At 32.2% G+C, this 18785-nt stretch overlaps 2 protein-coding genes across 3 annotated transcripts; one reads left to right on the top strand and one right to left on the bottom strand.

Moving 5' to 3' along the window:
• Nucleotides 1–2300: 2300 nt before the first annotated feature.
• LOC136223963 (protein tesmin/TSO1-like CXC 3) lies at nucleotides 2301–6317 on the top strand. Its single transcript, XM_066012143.1, has 9 exons — nucleotides 2301–2430; nucleotides 2662–2807; nucleotides 2889–3063; nucleotides 3675–4225; nucleotides 4328–4402; nucleotides 4537–4717; nucleotides 4804–4887; nucleotides 5027–5093; nucleotides 5285–6317. The coding sequence occupies exons 1-9, from the start codon at nucleotides 2383–2385 to the stop codon at nucleotides 5812–5814; spliced, it is 1857 nt and encodes a 618-aa protein (XP_065868215.1). The 5' UTR covers nucleotides 2301–2382; the 3' UTR covers nucleotides 5815–6317.
• Nucleotides 6318–6494: 177 nt separating this feature from the next.
• Nucleotides 6495–9692, bottom strand: LOC136224930 (uncharacterized). 2 transcript variants are annotated; one of them, XM_066013357.1, is made up of 10 exons: nucleotides 9290–9692; nucleotides 9109–9168; nucleotides 8894–9008; nucleotides 8292–8328; nucleotides 8118–8187; nucleotides 7874–7978; nucleotides 7568–7718; nucleotides 7353–7435; nucleotides 6947–7040; nucleotides 6495–6858 (listed from the first exon to the last, which is right to left on the bottom strand). In XM_066013357.1, exons 2-10 carry the CDS (start codon nucleotides 9140–9142, stop codon nucleotides 6774–6776), a joined length of 774 nt encoding a protein of 257 aa, XP_065869429.1. In that variant the 5' UTR covers nucleotides 9143–9168; nucleotides 9290–9692; the 3' UTR covers nucleotides 6495–6773. The 2 variants fall into 2 exon arrangements, with proteins under 2 accessions (XP_065869429.1, XP_065869428.1); XM_066013356.1 differs by having other exon boundaries at nucleotides 9109–9691.
• Between the last annotated feature and the right edge of the window lie 9093 nt (nucleotides 9693–18785).

Here is an 18785-nt window from a genome sequence, read left to right on the forward strand (position 1 = left end):
AACCACGCTCCTTTTTTTTGGTAAAAACAAACCACAGGGTTTTTTTGCGAAATCCATGAAACCACATGGGTTTTTTTTGGAATTTACTCAAAGAATTTTTAGTAGTAGTATAAATAAGCTTGAATCTATGGAAAAATGTAAAGTATATCATTGGCTATCAAAGTTTATCAATCATTTATCATTTCATCTTCAAATATAATTCATATTCTATGGATAAGTCTGAAAAGCAGATTGGAAACATTATGGGAGAGAAAGGTGATGTTACTGACACCGATGCCACAAAAGCATTGGCTGATTTTTCAAACATGATTTCAATTTTTAATGATTCATTCGTGGAAGGAGATGCAGATTCAATACTAGACTTCATGCAGGTGATTGCATCTGCCACGAAATTGATGTATGAGTCAGCGGCTAAATATATGAAATCTGAATTGGAAGAGATTGAGGAGTTGAAGGATGAAGTTGAGGAGGCAAAGGAGATGTTGAAGGCATTGAACGAGAAGAATAAATTATTGGATAGTTTGGAGTAGTCAACTACACATGTTATGTTTGCTTTTTTTAATAATGTTGTTTTGTGAGATACCATAAATGCAAAATAATTTTTTATATACTAAAGTTTATATTAATAATTGCAATTACGAGTATATTTTATTTGTAAACTAAAGGAAATAGGTTGCTTATATCTAATAAGAGTATATTTTATGTGTAGTGAGGCATTAAAAATTTGTAAATACCTAAAATATCTGTTTCTTCATATTACATCTAAGAACTTGTAATTTTAAAATACGATTTGCATAAGGATAATGAAAATGTGTTGGTGCTTAAATTGTTAAATTAATTGTGTAGTGAAACAAGTATAATTTGTAAATACCTAAAACATCTGTTTCTTCATATTACATCTAAAAACTTGTAATTTCAAAGTACATTCTAATTTCATTATATAATCGGTTTAACATGAAAAGGTTAATTATATTTAATTAAGATTTGTAATAATTTATTTAATAAAGGATACCGTAGGTGTAATTTTAAGGATTAATTTTTTACATTAGCTCAAATTTTATTTTTTTTGGGTTGTCAGAATATTACTCTACTCAAATATAATTTGTAAATACCTAAAACATCTATTTCTTCATATTACATCTAAAAACTTGTAAATTTAAAGTATATTCTAACTACATTATATAATCGGTTTAACATGAAAAGTTTAAATATATTTAATTAAGATTTGTAATAATTATTATTTAATAAAAGATATCGTAGGTGTAATTTTAAGGACTAATTTTTTTACCGTAGCTCAAATTTTTTTAATTTTTTGGTTGTCAGAATATTACTCTACTCAAGTATAATTGGTTTAACATGAAAAGTTTAATTATATTTAATTAATTTAACATACTATAATCCTTAATTTTGACATCAACATAATATTTCAATATTAATGAGATTGTGATGATAGATAAATTGTATAAAACCATAGTACTATTATTGAAATTGAAAAAGAACTGTGTCAACATAAGTAAAGCAACAAAATAAAGTAAAAGACAAAAACATCACAGTTTATCTATTCTTAAATCCACATTCACATTATGTGCAGCATTAATTTTTGCCTTCAGATCTTCCAGCTTCTTCACCAATTTCTCCTTCTCCTCCATTTTTGACTCAAAATAATCAGCCATTGAATCAGAGAGAAACACTAATGCAGATGAAACAACTTTCATGAATTTTAGGTTTTCATCCTTGTCTCCACGCTTTAATGCAACTTGTACTCCATTTAGAACACTTTCATAATAAACTCCTAATGAAGGATCATCACTACCCTCACTATCTTCGCATGTCTTTCTCTTTTTCCCTGAGGACTCACCTGCCACGTTCCTAAGATTCTCTCCTGACATATTTATCAATGATTACAACACTTTGATAGTGCTATGTGAAATTGTATGCATGGTAAGAGACTATTTATATAGATTAACACACCTTTTCAAATGCACACTACATGTAACTGCTTTTATTTCACGAATACATTGAATCCAATACGATCTTTCTTCAGTTATTTTATTAAAAATAAATAAATTACACCATTTGTTATTAATTAAGTTGAAAATTGAAATGATAGTTATGTTTAAATAGCAAATAATTTTTATGGATTTTACGTAGGTTATTTTCCAGGGGTAGTAAGAAACGGGACCCATCCCATTTGACCCGGTAAAGAAGGGAAAATAATTATTAATTATATATAAAATGTTTTCGGTAGAGTATATATAGATAGTGATAACACGCTGCTTCATATTGGCGCTCGGTAGGAGGTTTAAAAAAACCTGCTTCTCAACCACTTACACAGATTTCTCCGAATGTTGTTGTTAGAATCTCTTCTGTTTTCTCCACCATATGGACTCCCCTGAACGCAACCGCATCTCTACCAGTACCAGACCTCAAGTACGATTCCCGTTTTCCACTATCTATTTTTTCTCATATCTTCGTGGATCATAACCTTGTTTTCTTTGGTTACCTAGAAAATGCCATAATCAGATCAAAATTTGTTTCCTTTCCACCAACATCTCCCAAAACATTACTAATAAAAACTTAGGGTTTATACTTTAATTGAATCACTTAGTATTCAACTCAATTTTAGGTTTCATTAATGAAATTCAATTCGTTTGATTGTAGGATTCTTCTTCAATATCCAATCTTTTTAGTGATCTATCTCCTTTAAAGTCAGTTAAGGCACCACATTCTCAAGGTTTTCCGCTTGCCAATTTCTATAGTCCGCCGTCTGTATTCATGTCTCCCAGAGGACACCTTAATCATAAAAGGTTTGATTCAAACAATCTTGAATGTCCAGTGATCACTCTAATTCAGAGTGAAACTTATTTGTTTTCGAATTTGATATCCAGGGAAATGGATGAATCGGTTTCAAAATACAGTGCTCAGGGTGATCTCGGTCAGCAAACTGAGATTGTTCTAAATGAGGGTGAATATTTGGCTGCTCATCCTCCTGATTTGGTGATCAATGCAAAATCATCTTTTCTCTATGGGAATCAAGAAAATTTTATGCCAAATATGCCTCAGGTGAATAGATCAATGTGATTTCATCATCATCTAAGTTCTTACAATTAAATAGTAGTTAATTAGCGTGACAAATCTTTGCAGACCCACAACGAAACAGGTGAGAGTTCCAAAATGACTTCTAGAGCATCTTTTAAGGTGAAAATTACAGTGTTTTTACAATGCATCATCATTTGCATTAAGCCAGAATTATAGTGATAATACTTGTTATTAATTCTGTTGAAATGTTCTTAAATTGCCTTGTGTATTTAGTGACGTCCATTTCTTATTGAAATTATATCACTGCTGATCAGATTTAAGTAAAAAAAAGTTAAATATGTCTCATTCTTTAGTGGACTTATCAAGTCCTGTAACATTCATCTTTCTGTAATTTTTAATGGTTCATTCATTGATTTGTACATCATAAAAAGATATGTAATATGATTGAAATTATCATGTTTTCACAATGGCAGCAAAGGGAACCAGGCATACATTTTTACCTTTCAATGGCATAATGTTGTACTGTAGGTATAAATTCCCTAAATATGTGCTCTGCCAATCGTTTGATCTTTTATGTTTTGGTCTATAAATACCAAAAACATCTAATTTCATAAAGTTTGTATTCAAATGTATAGGAGTTTTATCAGCGCAACAGTAATGTGAGTAGGCATCTGCATTTTGGTCCTACAGTGGGTTTCAGTGGGACTCGTGACTCAGCTAATTCAAGCTTACCTGAAGCCAATCCACACGTTCGGATTATGGTTCCATTTCAGAATGAACCCAGCAGGATCACCAGTAGTCTGCAGGCAGGCACTCCTGTAGGTTCCCTGTCCACCCCCTGCCATTCTGAATACTTTGAACCTACTCAAAATTATGTGCAAGAAAAATCAGTATGTATTCCATATCGTTTCGGGTTGCCTTTCAGTGGTAATCAAAATGCACAACAGGAGACACAAGGAAAGGACTTGGATGGTGTCTCAAACTCATCTGCTATTAATAGGGATTTTTATGAGAACCAAGCTTCTGGAACTGTAGGATCTGCTGATTACCCTATCATCAAAATGCAATCTTCTTCTGATTCTATTTTTTTGACACCGTACGATCATCAATATGAAGTGAAGATGTTCACTTCACCAAATACTGACACGGTTGAAGAGTTGAACAAAGCCAGCCCCAAAAGAAATAGGTATGTGAAGATTAAGTCTTCCATTGAAACATTTTGAATATTCTTTTATCAACTATCTGTTCTTCATTGCTTATGGATGTAATGGTTTGTTGTGCACTCTAGGAAAAGGGAAAAAGACCTCATGGATACCGACGGCTGCAAACATTGCAATTGCAAGAGGTCAAAATGCTTGAAACTGTAAGTAAGCATAGCTCAATTGTTGCATTTCTGTTAGCATTTTTATCTATACCTTTTTAATGGAATAAGATAACTAGAGATTATCCATTACTGAGACTGAAAATAGCAAGTTCGGAAAACCATTTATAATGCAGTTATTGCGAGTGCTTTGCAGCTGGAGTTTATTGTCTAGATACCTGCGCATGCGAAAACTGCTTTAACAGGCCTGACTATGAAGACACGGTTCTTGATACTCGGCAACAGATTGAAACCCGTAATCCACTGGCTTTTGCTCCAAAGGTTGTCAACGCTACCACAAGTACTCCAGCAAACATGGTACTGAATCTCTCTTTCTTTAGTTATTTATATTGGTTTTTAGCTTTCAGAATGGGAAAGGAGTATTCACATCAGACTACTTTCAGGAAGAACCTTCATCTGCCAGACATAAAAGAGGATGCAATTGCAAGAAGTCTAAGTGTCTGAAGAAATACTGTGAATGTTATCAGGTTGGTGTCAACATGCCTGAAACGACCCGTTTAACATGTGAAATATTTAGATCACATAACACGATTATGACACAGCACCGGTTTTAAAATTCCTATTTTTATCTATTCTGATAATGTAAACATTCTGCTGTATTTTTAGGCTGGAGTCGGATGCTATAATGGATGTCGATGCGAAAATTGTAACAATTGTTTTGGTAGAAAGGCAGGTGAGTTGTTCTTTAAATATGCATTTGCAGAATCAGGCATCATAAGAATTGTATAATGATGATCAATAAGGGTGGGGTGGCTTCCGAAGATGACCATCTACTTTGGGAGGTCTTCCATCGTTGTTTTTATTTTTTTTCTACTATTCTCCTGAAAACTGCAAATTGACTGCTGTATAATGATGGATTTCCAGAATCAATCTACAGAAGGATGGACAAATGGGAGAGTCCATCTGGTGATCGGATGGATGTTTTCGGAGCTCAAAGTGATTTTACTGAAACCGGAAATGTTCATCAGTTTTCTCCAAAATGGGAAGAATTTCCAAATACAAGCCTGACTCCATTATCACATCAATCAAATGTTTCACACAAGGGAAACAGCCTTTGGTCATCAACCGCCATTAATCATCAATATTCATCCGGCGGTCTTACACCTAAGTTACTTGGAAGAAAGGTTCTGTCTGAGATTAACTCAGACAGGACTTTCAACAGCATGTTGGAGGAGGATTTGATACCAAACATGTCTACCCCATCGAAGCCGGTACAAGCTAGTTCACCAAACCAGAAACGTCGGTCTCCTCCGCAATTTCGAGCACAAGATCTGAGATGGAGCTCTTCACACACGTGGAAAAGTGTCCATAAATTGACTTCACCACCATCTCCTCTCACTCAATATAGCCAGTTCAAATTGGGAGAGCCTAGAATTGATGATGATATCAAATAAACTAGAAGATGCCAATGACAACTTACCGGCTCGGGGAAGAAGCCTAAAGTGAGGAATGTATGGCAACCAGAGAGTTCCGGGCCGCCAACATCGAGGTTTGCGGAGTGAGGAATGTATGGCAACCAGAGAGTTCCGGGCTGCCAACATCGAGGTTTGCGGGATCGGATGATGACAAGATGCCAATGACCGTCGTAAAAAAAAAGGTCATCATCTCAAGAGATCTTCGAGATGGTGGTAAATTTTTGCTTTCATTTTCACACGCATAAGAAAACATATTATCCTTCAGAGATTTAGGTTAATATAGTTTGCCTTCCATGAAAGGCCCATGCAAATAAAAGTTTTATAGTTTGAAATAAGTTTGAAGCTACAGTTTGAAGCTTGTTCATACATTGTGAACAAATGCATACAATTTTGGAACATTTTCTTCTTGAACAGGGCATGATCAGTTTTAGCCTATATTGACATCCTTTGGTCTTTGATTACATCAATGTTGTGCTATGATAACTTCGTTTGTGGGGTTAGTTTGTATCAAAATGATATTTTTTTTTGTGTAATTTCATTCTTCAATTTAGTAATTTTATTCTGAACTAGTCTAAAATGTCTCGTATAATGAATGCTTGACATGTATTATTTTAGACTAACTTGTTATCAGTTAGAAGAGCAGAATTTAGAAACTCAAAGAAGGCAAACTAGTAGATTGATATTAGTCTAACAAGTACAAAATGCTCAGTGAACAGAGTCACTGCTAAATCCTACAAGCCTAATCAAAGAAAAACACATCCAAAAAGCTTTTATTTTTCAGAACAAGACAAAAGGGAATTAGGAAGGTTAATAGAATCTATACCATATACCCCTTCTATTTACTATCTAATTATATTAAATATTTCGTTTCTTTCCCTTCTCTTGTTATTGTTTCCACTGCTTCCTCCTTCACTACAAAGTGATTTTCTGCTCAATGATCAGCGTGATCCCTCGAGGCCCAGCCGTGTTGCGAGCCAATTGCGAACCTCTTCCATTTCTTTGGGAACTGTGTAATGTCCAAGCCTGCATATTCAGATTAATACACACTTTGTGAGAATGCTTTGAAGTCATCATTTAAATGCAGCATAAGAAGAAACTGATTTTTTTTTACCCCTCATAGGGCTTGAATGTGAGATGTCGAAAGCCTGCTGAATTTAGAGCGTGGGCAGATTTCTCTCCATAGCTATATGGGACCACATCATCACCTGCAAATAGGCATATTCAGAAATATTCAATAAAAAAAAAAAAAGGGCGGCCCGGTCGCACTACGCGTCCCCGCTGAGCGAGGGTCCAGGGAGGGGTCCCACCACAAGGTGTACTGGGGGCAAGCCTTCCCCTGCCAATTTATTTGGCAAGAGGCCGCTCGTAAGACTCGAACCCGTGACCTTTTGGTCACACGACAACAACGTTTACCGTTACGCCAAGGCTCGCCCTCATTCAGAAATATTCAATAAGAATAAAAAAAAAATAGCATATCCTACAGTCTGGGTCTGTAAATCTAAGAGAAAGATGCGTACTTGTTCCATGGCAAAGCAAAAGGGGCAAGGATGCAGCACGCCTTATAGCATCATGTGACCCTTCTATTTTGCTCCTTAAGCTCCTGCATTTCAAGTTGTAACAAGCTATTAGCAAGCAAATATGTACAGGTCTAGATTCAGAAAAGGTTGTTGGAAGCCAATATTGTAGGTACAGGAACCAAAGGTTTTATGAAGAAAACTTAAAATGGACATACCTCGAACCTGGAAGCCAACCGCTTAGTCCAACAACTGCTCTGAGGTTGATAGGGTACAGATTGCCATTTCCATATCGTCCTAAGGCAGCACAACTAGCTGAATAAAGTGCTGTTGCAGCACCCATACTGAAGCCTCCGATACCAACTTTAACTGTCATGAAAAAAGATGAAGGTTCCAATAACAGAATCAGTATATTTATCGAACCGAATCGAACCCAATATGTCAACTACAACTTTAGAAATTCAATTCATATGCTTCTACAATTTTAATTGTCCCTTATAACATAAGTTAAGCTTGGAAAGTACCATCAGTTGGCTCTGTTGACAGTAAATTTGCAATATGTGATGCTGAGGTATCTAACCCCTCCCAGTCATCTGGACTATTTTCTGAAATCTCACTGACATCAAACCCTGCATGAATTACACAAGCACATTTAGATGCTTCCTTCTCAGGATAAAAGCAATAAAAAAAATCGGATATAACAATCGCATTTCTGAAGTTAAAAGAGTAGAGTGTATGATTTTAGCAAAGATAATGAAGCAGTCTTACATGCAGTGCACGGAAATCCCCCCAGAAGTGCCACAGGACGGGTAGGAGCAGTTGGACAAATCCATTTAACCTGGATTATAGATTATAGCAGAAAAAATAAGATAACCATAGAGAAGTAACAAAAAATTATTTCACCAGGAGAAGTGGAAACAATAATATAAAATGAGTTCTTACATTTGGAAGAGGAAGGTTTTCCAGGAGCTGAGACCAGCTGCAAACAATCAGAGAAAGAAAATAAGACTCATGATTTGAAGATAACTTATATGCGTTCTTATGATTAAATGAACCAATAATTACTATTCATGAGTATTTCATATACTCCTTTAACAATTAGTTTTTCCCACTTGAACTAAGCATCTAATAGGAGCTGATGAAAATAAAAATTCATGATACTTTTCCGGGCCATCACTCTCCCTATCAAATCTATGCGAATAAGAATCACAATGGAAAGGAGCTCAACATCAGAAAAGCAAAAGAAAGAAGAAAACAAACATCATATGGACCCATCAAATAAAGATTATGCTGATGTGTTGACATTGCTATGTTTTTTTTTCCCTTTCTTTCTTGTGCTTGGAGCCAAAAGTCCACCACAATCTAACTTGTATTTAATACAAAAGGAAGATGATAAAACTTGTAGCTTAGTTAATGAACATCATACGCCGTCATTAATCATTAAGTTCCCACTACCTTTATACTGTTTATCAGATTAAGATCTAAAAATACTACTATTTAATTTATTATCTGTGACATGAATGAAGAAATTGAAGGTGCAATACCTGGAGCCATTATCTCCTAGACCATGTAACCAGACTATGGTAGCTTGATGTTTCCCTTTTGGCCTAACCACATAAGTCCTTCCAAATTCAACAGTTCTTCTTGCAGTTCTGCTACCTGAAAACCAGAGGTACTAATCAACTCAATTGACAAATTGCCTGAAATTAAAATCTGAAAGGGCAAGTAATTGAATGAAATTGAAAGAAGAAAGACAAACCAGAGCCAAGAGAAGGATGCTGTTGATAGCTCATTTTAGAAGTGGAACAACAGAGAGCACCTATAGCAGTGAATAACGAAAGAGGAAGTGGTAGAATGAAGAGAAACACAGAAGAAATATGAGTATTTATAGAGTGGAAAAGGAATAAAAAAAACAAGTGAATATGCAAAACATCTTTCACCAGCTAATAATGTATAGTATAGTGTGTACAGAGTCGAGGAAAGCTATATAATGAAGGGTGAAAGAACGTAGAAAGGCATCCATCAATAAAGAAGAAAATCTTTTCAATGGAGCACAAATTTTCATCCGTTGATAAAACTCACAGCTAGGCTCAAAGATTTAGCAACATAGAAGGGAATCTATGCTTGTGGGTAGTGGCTCTTCTCAACTATCAACACCAAAAAAAATGAGAATATTACTGAAAACTAGAAAGAATAATCTAGGTCTGTCTCTGTGAAAGATAAATATCTTTTCTTCAATCATTTGTTTATGAATTTCTTATGATTGACATAGATTCCCCTATCATGCTAATGCTGAATTCAGCTTCAAGCATCCATTCGAATACAAACAAACAAAACCTTGCGTTTTTCTAATCAGAGAGCCCAACAAAAATAGGGTTTTCTTTTTATATCTTAAACCTAAATTTGAATCAAAATTTCAATTACCAAATTATTTCATTTATTTCAAACAAAAGTTTAGGTATCACCATTTCGACAATATTTGAACATACAAAATGGGGGTAAATTGTACTAATGATTTTGGTCATTTTCAAAAAAAAAAAAAAATTTACGGAAATAATTTTATTTTAATAAACATTAAAATTTTACTTTTATTTTAATAAAGTTATATCGACTAATTGAAATAGAAAAAACATCAGGTTATTACGTGATAATTACGTTAAAAATGACAGTAACGTGATAAGAAAAAATGATATATTTTTATTTACTTAAACAATTGCTTAAAATTATTCGCATGATAATAAAAAATATATATTTTTCTTTTTTAAACTGTCATGTGTAACATTAGTGATAACCATATTATATATAAAAATAAATTTTTTTCCAACGTGCCTACAATATCACTTTTTTTGTAACTTTTTTTTTGTCTAAATTGATTTATTAAAATAAAAAGAAAATTTGAATTATTTTATTGAAATAAAATGAAATTTAATGACATTTTCAAACAGATCTCAAATATATCTGTCTATCAATGCAATTTATCCCAAAAATGATGAAACATGAGGGGCCTCCGGCGTAATATCTATCACTTCAAGTAAGTTACGGAGCTAATAATTCACTTTAAACATGGTTAGAGGATAATAGATCAATTTAAATAAGTTTAAGGAGTCAATAAATCACATTAAGGGCCTGTTTGTTTTACCTACGGTTTGCTGTTGGAAAATGCTGCTTTTGTAAAAGATTAATTTTCATGTGTAAAAGGCAAACAAAAGATTACTAACCAAACACATAAAACTTTAAAAAGACAAACATGAACATGAAATGAGCTACCAAACACCCTATAATTAAATTTTTAGGAGGCTAATAAGACATCAACAAGAGTTATTTCTGAATTTTGTTAAAATACTTATTCTAATGTTTAGAGTGAAAACTAATAAACTATATAAAAGAGAACCAAAAGGATACATCATGATTACAACTCACAAGAGTACTTTTTTTTTTTTTTTGTAATATTGTGATATTCGGACTGCAACAAAAACCAGCTAGATGTTCGTTCTGATTCTGGCTGGGTTTGTTGATCTCCAATGACCAGTAAGAACCGGGGTCAATTTGAGACCCGGGATGACTTCGAGTTTTTATTTATTTTAAAAGAAAAAATTAATTACAAAAGGGTAAAAAAAAACCTTTCATTTCTTAATATGTACATGTTTTGTTGTTTCCTTTTATTTCTTGAGCTTTATAACCTTTAGTTTGATTTGATATATTGATTTCATTTGAGTGCACCAAAATTTTGGTGCAACATGATTGTGATTTTTTTTATTATTTTACTTGTTATAATACTGAAAATGTTTATTAGTTTCTTGAAATGTTTAAAAGGTATGGAAAGTTTAGAGTAAATTTACCTTTGGTTGACCTTCTAAGCCGTCAAAAAAGCTTTCAAGTTTATCATCCAGGTTTTGAGGTTTTTTTCTGATTTTTAGTCGGAAGATAAGTTCATCATTTACGTTCTTTTGGGTTTTTCTTTATTGAATAACTTTTTTTTATCAATCTACTACTATGATAATTTGATAGTTTTTTTTTTTTTTTGTCATTTTTTGTATTTTTTCCTAAATGGGTGGTCGTTGTCTATCTTGTATGCGTGGTTGTAGTTTACCTCCTTATACGGGTGTTATCATGTTTTTCTTTATGGAAAGCAGAAGAGTTTTGTTTACCATCACATAGATCATTGAAAGATTATCAAGTCATTTCTGGAGAAAAATAATCTAAAGTCGATTTTGGGTGAACTTTGTTTCCTGTCGTTGTGCAAAAACCAGTTTTAAACACTGTCTACCACTGCTATATCACGATCTATGATATTGAACATGTATATGCTCATCTGATGTACTTTTGGATTGTATTTTTCAATTACTTATATTGAGAAATACTATTTTTTTTTATTTGAATGAAACAATTATTTTTCACTTAAAAGTATTAGAAGTTTTGACTTTTAATAAACGAATTATTATCAAAATATTTTTAAAAAGTAACTGATGATTTATATATATAATTTATTTATTACGTCATAATCTAATAAACTCGAATGAACCAAATAATTTATAACTCAATTATAAATCCAATTTAATCCCAATTTAATGCTCGGTGCTGATAATTTTTTTTTTGTTCGCTAAGTCTACCCTCGTAAACATCAATTTACATCTATTAACTATATGCACCATCCATTTATACTTTGAATTTATTCATTCCACTAGGAGCAATTTCTATAATTTTGTGGTATCTTGAAATTGATAAAAAAAATTCCAGAAGAATATAATTAAAATATTTATAGCCATCTTAAATTTTAAAAAAGGGACAGGAGAAAAAGGATTTAAGCTTTTCTTGCTTTATCAGAGATTTCCACTATGTTTGTTTGTTTCCACCAAAAAAAGTTTTGTTTGTTTATACTGATGAAGGGGCACACCATAAACATAAACATATATAACAAGTTCAAAATCAAAATAATTTATGTGGAGACCAAACAACACCTTAAATTCTTACTTGTATCATTTTGCCAATTGAAGTTTGTTATAATATATCCATCAATATTAATAATAAAATAAAGTAATAATTTGTTGCATTGAACTTTGGTTCCCTTCAAATTCAAGTTTCAGAAATGAGGATATTTAGGGAAAAAGTAAATGAAACTCTTTTACTTAAATTGTGAAAAGGTTTTTCAGAACCTAATTTCTCCAATCTTTAAGATATTAGTTAATTCTTTTGGAATCTTGTCATTTCAACTAATATTATATATATAGCTACATATGGCATGCATGCACATTTTGCAATATATTCATAATTAATTGGAATATATATGACTTTATGTGTTAATAAATATGTCTACTTGCAATATCCTATCTTTAGGAACATAATATCCACCATAAAATAAATTAATACATTAATTATGTGTCAGTACTGTTTGTTTGCGATTAATATAAAATATATGATTGGTTCTTAACTATCAGTTTAAATTTTTAGTTCAAATGATTCCATGACATGGTATCTAAGCCTCTTAGGCCAAACGGTCAAGGGTTCGAGTACTGACAACCTCATTAATTTGTACATACGGCAAGCTCAATGGGTATTTGCGCATGGAGGTGTGTCAGAGATTAATATATAATATATGATTGGGCATTAACTATCAGTTTGAGCTTTTAGTTCAATCAGTTTCATGACATGGCATCAGATCCTTTTGGACTAAACGGTCAAGGTTTCGAATCCTGGCAACCTCAAAAATTTGTGGAATTAAAAACACATGAATTAGCGTGTGTGGTGGGAGGTGTCATATCACACCAAACCATATGGATTTAGAGTGTGTGGTAGAGTAAAATATAATGTTTACTTAGCTCCTTAATTCATGTCACCTCTGTCAGGTTGTCTGCATACTTCCTTTATATAGAACACTATGCTTGCACCGTCTTCCTCCATGGTGCAACCCATATTACCATCAACAATTTGAAAGCCAATAACACAAGTGGAGAAAATTTTCCAATCAACTCGGCTAGTTTGTTTCTGTTACCCGAAGGAATAGTAATTTACCCACCAACTCGACGAGTTGTCTATAAATTATCAAGCCAATACCTTTCACACGTACATGTTTTGAACTTCCTATTTGTCAAAGTTTGGTGCAAACTCTCTTTAATTTGTATCTTGACATATTAAAGAGTTAGAGGGCACTAATGGAGTTGAAAATTGGATCCATTTGAGAACTCTTGCTATAAATACAGCTCTTAGGAGCCAGACACGCCAAACTTCCACAAAGCTTATACTTTTTTTCATCCTCTTTTGTTATAGTTTGTGTTTAGTTTTTATGTAATTTCTAATTCTCTCATTGAGATTTTAAAGTTAACTTTATTATTGTTGTAATATGTGTTTATATTTCAAGTTCTTTTCGGAGTCCCAAGCAATAAAAGTAAGTTGTTTTCAATGTAAAAGTTAAACTTTAATCTGCTTTTATCCTTATGAACTCCATTGTTTATCGTTATAAGATGTATTTTAATATGATCATCGGCTAAAATCATCTTAGCTAGGGCTAAAGTGATCTTAGTTTAACGATTATGTGATCATAAAAATTAATTTATCTATGTTATAGTCATTAATAAGAGATTTAGTAAAACATGCTTAGTGTCTTGTTGAGATTAGTAATATAATAAGTGATAATAGTTGATTTTGAGACCGAGGTGTAATTAACTAAAGAAAAAATTGTTTACTAAAGCTAGATCCTAGCCTAACTAGTGTAGTGTGTTGGTTTTATAAGAGGTTTCATAAGGACTAATGCTTTCATTGGAATTTGGAATAACCCGCAATCACTAATTGCCTCTTTGAATCCGTTGAAACACTAGTTTGGATGTTCGTGTAGTCCCTGCTTCTCATTAGGCGATAAAAGGTCATTGAAATCGCCTAAAATCGTCCACATGAGGTTCGAAGCATTAGCGATTGAGCGCATTAATTCATATGATTCTCTCATTCTGGCTCTTTCTGGATCTCCGTAGAAACCTGTTACTCTCCACTTACCCTATTGCCAATCATTAACCTCCATATCAATGTGATTATTCGAATACGATAAGAGTGAGCACAGTTGAGGTTCCTTCCAGAACACATACAATCCTCCACTATAACCCTGACAATCTACATTAAAGCAACTGTCAAACTTAATTTTACACTTTAGAAACTCAATACGCGATTTGCATACCAGAGTTTCAAACAGAAAAATAACATCGGGCTTGTGAGCTCTAACAAGCTCACACATGATAGGAACTGCTCTAGCATTACCGAGCCCTCGGCAGTTCCAGCTTAAAATTCTCATACTGATGGGCAGACCCCTCCAATCAGGCCTGCATGTGCTCCGTTTTTTTTTGGTACGGACTCCATGCATTCATTTTGACTGTCATCTTTTCTTAGCTCTCCTAACTCTCCTGCTTTATCACACACCATATCATTCATGAATGTCACTAATGTGTTTCCTGACTCCTTACTCGACCCCTCTATCTCAGCCCGACGTCGTTTTCTATCATCAGAACCAAACGTCATTCCTCCTTGCTCCTCCTCCTCCTCAATCAGTCTCTCAGCAACTCCTGGCCCTTCTGTCACTCCCAGATTTCTGAATAATAAATTTAAGTTGGCCGGCCCTGGTATATGCTTCCCAACCTTTTCCTGCTAGGTTTATGTTCCTTCATCCTCCTCTCTAAGCCATCTCTCACTGCCCAATGTGTTATTTCTTCTATTTGGTGCTCGAATACTTGCATCCGACTGTCGTACTATAACATCCATTGGTTGCTCAAAGTATTTTACACAATATCGGTCTATATGCCCGATCAATCCGCATATGAAGCAAAACGTAGGAAGTTTTTCGTATTTGAACATAGTCGTGACCCACTGCCCCCTGCTCTTCTCACCTTCTTTTCCGTTTTCAATGGATGCTTGATGTCCACGCAAACTCAAATTCGCAGAAATGATCGGTCTATCATCCCTTTGTTCCTGGTATCCATCGAGACAAACGAACCAATGAACTTCCTCAGGGCTTGTCCTACCGTCTCCGCATAGAAAGGAGTTGGTAGTCCATGTATCTGGACCCAAAAGTTCACCATATGGAGCAGGACGTTGCTGGGATCCATTCATGCGGCAATTGCTTATAGAGCAAGCAAATTGTTGTCAAACGACCAAGGGCATCCCTCTAGTACCCAGCAAAGGTCATGGTGGTGATAAAATCGAAAGTGAATTAATTTCCCACCTAAATCCGTAATCGTTAGGCCCCTCCCTGGCCTTCATATGCTTGCCATCCTGCTCTTAAAAATATTGAAGTTAAAAGTTTTATCTGTAATGAGAGAACCCACCAAACAAAGTTCGAAATTATCTGTTCCCTGCTGTAAACCTTCCTCCTGGAATTCCAACCCATCCTCTCCATTGTGCTGATGATCAGCATCGTCCTCCATGACTTACGATGCAATCGTGGTAGACCCTAATAGTCGGCAAGGCCAACTATTTGCAAAAAAGATAAAACCCTAAACCCTTACTTGGAAGGGACGGCTCTCAACAGGAACAACTTAAATTGATATGATTTATTCTATTAAATTTATATATTCATTTTAACTATGCTTTTTGTCTTATTAAAACCGAATATTTATACATAAATCATATAATATAAATTATTTGTTTTTTTATGCAATATAAATTATTTGTTTGAGTATTTTTTTTTTCTTGAAATCATTTGTTTGAGTATTATAAAAACGTCAAATCACGTTTTTTATTTGGTTTCCTAATTAAATAATAACTAGTCGAAAACACGTGTGATGCACGGGGTATAAAACTTTTATATAATTTAGATAAATAAATAAATTGACATATTTACTTTTAAATAATTTTATATCATGCTATGAAAAAAATTTATATTATGTATATTTGAAATTAATATATATTTTTTAATAATAATTCAAATTAAATTAATTTTAAAAATAATTGACTACTTTTTTATAGAATTTTAACTAAAGATGAATGATTTATTTATTTTTACAAAATTCAATGATTTGTACTTTTTAGGAATTTTAATACATTTTCATATTCCAAATAATATGTGAAACAATAATAATAAAATAGCAGATTAATTAAGAAATATATTAGAATATAATAAAAAAACCAAAATTGAATTAAACTATAATTAAAATTAAATATTATATTTACGATACAAAAGAATTACAATATAGATTAAACAAAAATTGAATTAAACTACAATTAAAATTAAATATTATATCTACGATACAAAAGAATTACAATCTATGTTAAAATGGAAGCAACATCAATATATTATTCTATAAACTATTACAATCAATACTTTTCTAATGTTGCATATGAAGAAACTTTATCAATTCAATATGTTACATATAAAAAAATAAAATTCGTAAGAATTAGTCACAAATTCATATTGATGATAGTTATTTTGGTTGATGGAATTTCATGATCACCAAATATTCAAATTCAATTATTCATTCTGCTACAATAACCTAATATATCTAATTGAATTAGTGTAAGATGATGATTTCTCCTATTTTCATCTCGTAATATCTCATCAAGACATTCGATCAATTTGTTCTTCATTCTTTCACTATATAGAATATCAGTCATACTCGCAGATATCACTTATTTGACTTCATTAATATTTTCTAATAATTATATATTCTTGAATTTTTTAAGTAAGAAAAACAAACAAAAGAATTGAAAAAAAATGAAGGGACAAAAAAGATAATTAGGAGAGAACCATTTTCCTCTCGGGGGTTTTTTTTTTTTGAAAATAAGAGAGAATGTCAAGACATAAGCGTATAAAGAGGAGAGTGAAAATATTTTTTGCCCATTAATTAAACATTTTATTTTTTCTTAATGAAGTATTAAGTCCATAAATTAATTTTAGTTAAATAGAATTAAATCGCAATTGTAACCACTCAGTACAAAAAAATATTTTATAATTAATATGTGAAATTAATTATATTAATTAGAATTGTTATGATCAACATTTGAGAATTTGAAGAGATTCAAATAATGATATTTTCTTAATTAATATTTTTCAATAATTTGTCCTATGATCATATTCATAAAGATGAAACTATAACAACAATTGTTTAATAAAAATAAAACAACAGCATAATTGAGAAAGCCAAAATTGAGTTCATATAAAGCCGAAAATCTAAATTTTAGTTAAGAGTTAGCAATCGAAACGATAACACCTAGCAACATATACTAAAAAAGAATACAAATTTACAAAATCTTTATTTTAGTCATTTTGAAAAAAAAAGACAAACAAAAAAGAAAACATGGATAAGGTAGCGAGAGGTATGGAACCTGGGTAACGACAGAAATAGAATTTCATCTCTGAAAAATGAAACTATAACAACTATTGTTTAATAAAAAGAAAACAACAACACTATTGAGAACAAAAATAACTACAACATATGAAAAAAATCGAATAATTACCTTGAGAAACATAAGAATTTCTTGTAATTTTTGACACTTTTGTGTTTTTCGGTTTTAGTTGTTCATGCATCTTCTATTTCTGTCAGATTTCTTCAATTGAAGCTATCAGTTTGGAAAAAAAAGACAAATAAAAAAGAAAACATGGATAAGATAGCGAGAGGTATAGAACCTGGGTAACAACACAAATGAATCTGAAAGATGAAACTATAACAACTATTGTTTAATAAAAATAAAACAACAACATAATTAAGAACAAAATAACTACAACATATGAAAAAAATCGAATATTTACCTTCAGAAATATAATACTATCTATAGTCACCAATGAATATAATGGTGGAATACTATCTATCATGCTTTATATAGAAGTTTATTTGTAACTTTTGGATTTCATTTGCTTTGTGTTTTTTCATCTTCCCGTAACTCTTGCTTTCTTTTATTATTTTAATTAATAAGCTAGTAATTATTTAATATATTATAAATATAAATTTGTTATTTTTAATTAATTAAATATTTTTAATCTGATTTTTTACTACGTTGACAACTCATCAAAAAACCTTTAAAACACTTCTTCTCATTTCTCTCTGCTTCCGTAATTATATATAGTATAGATGTAAATAGTCCTACCATTTCTTTTTGGTATATTTACAAAAAACCATAAGTTATTATATTTAATAAAATAGAAATTAGAGAGAGCAAGTCGATTCCTTCCGCAATATTTTCCTTTTAGCTTTTCTCTCTTTTTTATTTTATATTATAAGAATAATAACATAAACTATCAGAATCAGACATTTAGGCACCATTTCCGCAACTTGGTTTATACTACCATTTGGCACTAATTAGAGTTTAAATTTTAATTACTTAATTATAGTTTCCATCAACATATATACACACACACCGATCATGGAAGAAGAAAAAAAAAACACTCTTATAGTATTTGATTAGTTGACTAATAAACAGTTGGAATAATGATGGTGACGTGTCAAATAAGCATTGGGTAGTGAT

This window comes from Euphorbia lathyris, chromosome 3, assembly GCF_963576675.1.
Source record: "Euphorbia lathyris chromosome 3, ddEupLath1.1, whole genome shotgun sequence".
In the NCBI taxonomy this organism is placed as follows: Eukaryota; Viridiplantae; Streptophyta; class Magnoliopsida; order Malpighiales; family Euphorbiaceae; genus Euphorbia; species Euphorbia lathyris.

Coding starts and splice junctions, on each gene's coding strand:
- LOC136224930 (XM_066013357.1), bottom strand. CDS start 9,142: ATGAGCTATCAACAGCATCCTTCTCTTGGCTCTG. Junction 8,188..8,291: donor AAAACCTTCCTCTTCCAAAT/GTAAGAACTCAT, acceptor TCTATAATCCAG/GTTAAATGGATTTGTCCAAC. Junction 7,719..7,873: donor GTCAACAGAGCCAACTGATG/GTACTTTCCAAG, acceptor TTTTCATGACAG/TTAAAGTTGGTATCGGAGGC.
- LOC136223963 (XM_066012143.1), top strand. CDS start 2,383: ATGGACTCCCCTGAACGCAACCGCATCTCTACCAGTACCAGACCTCAA. Junction 3,064..3,674: donor TTATGCCAAATATGCCTCAG/GTGAATAGATCA, acceptor TCAAATGTATAG/GAGTTTTATCAGCGCAACAG. Junction 4,718..4,803: donor CAAGTACTCCAGCAAACATG/GTACTGAATCTC, acceptor GACTACTTTCAG/GAAGAACCTTCATCTGCCAG.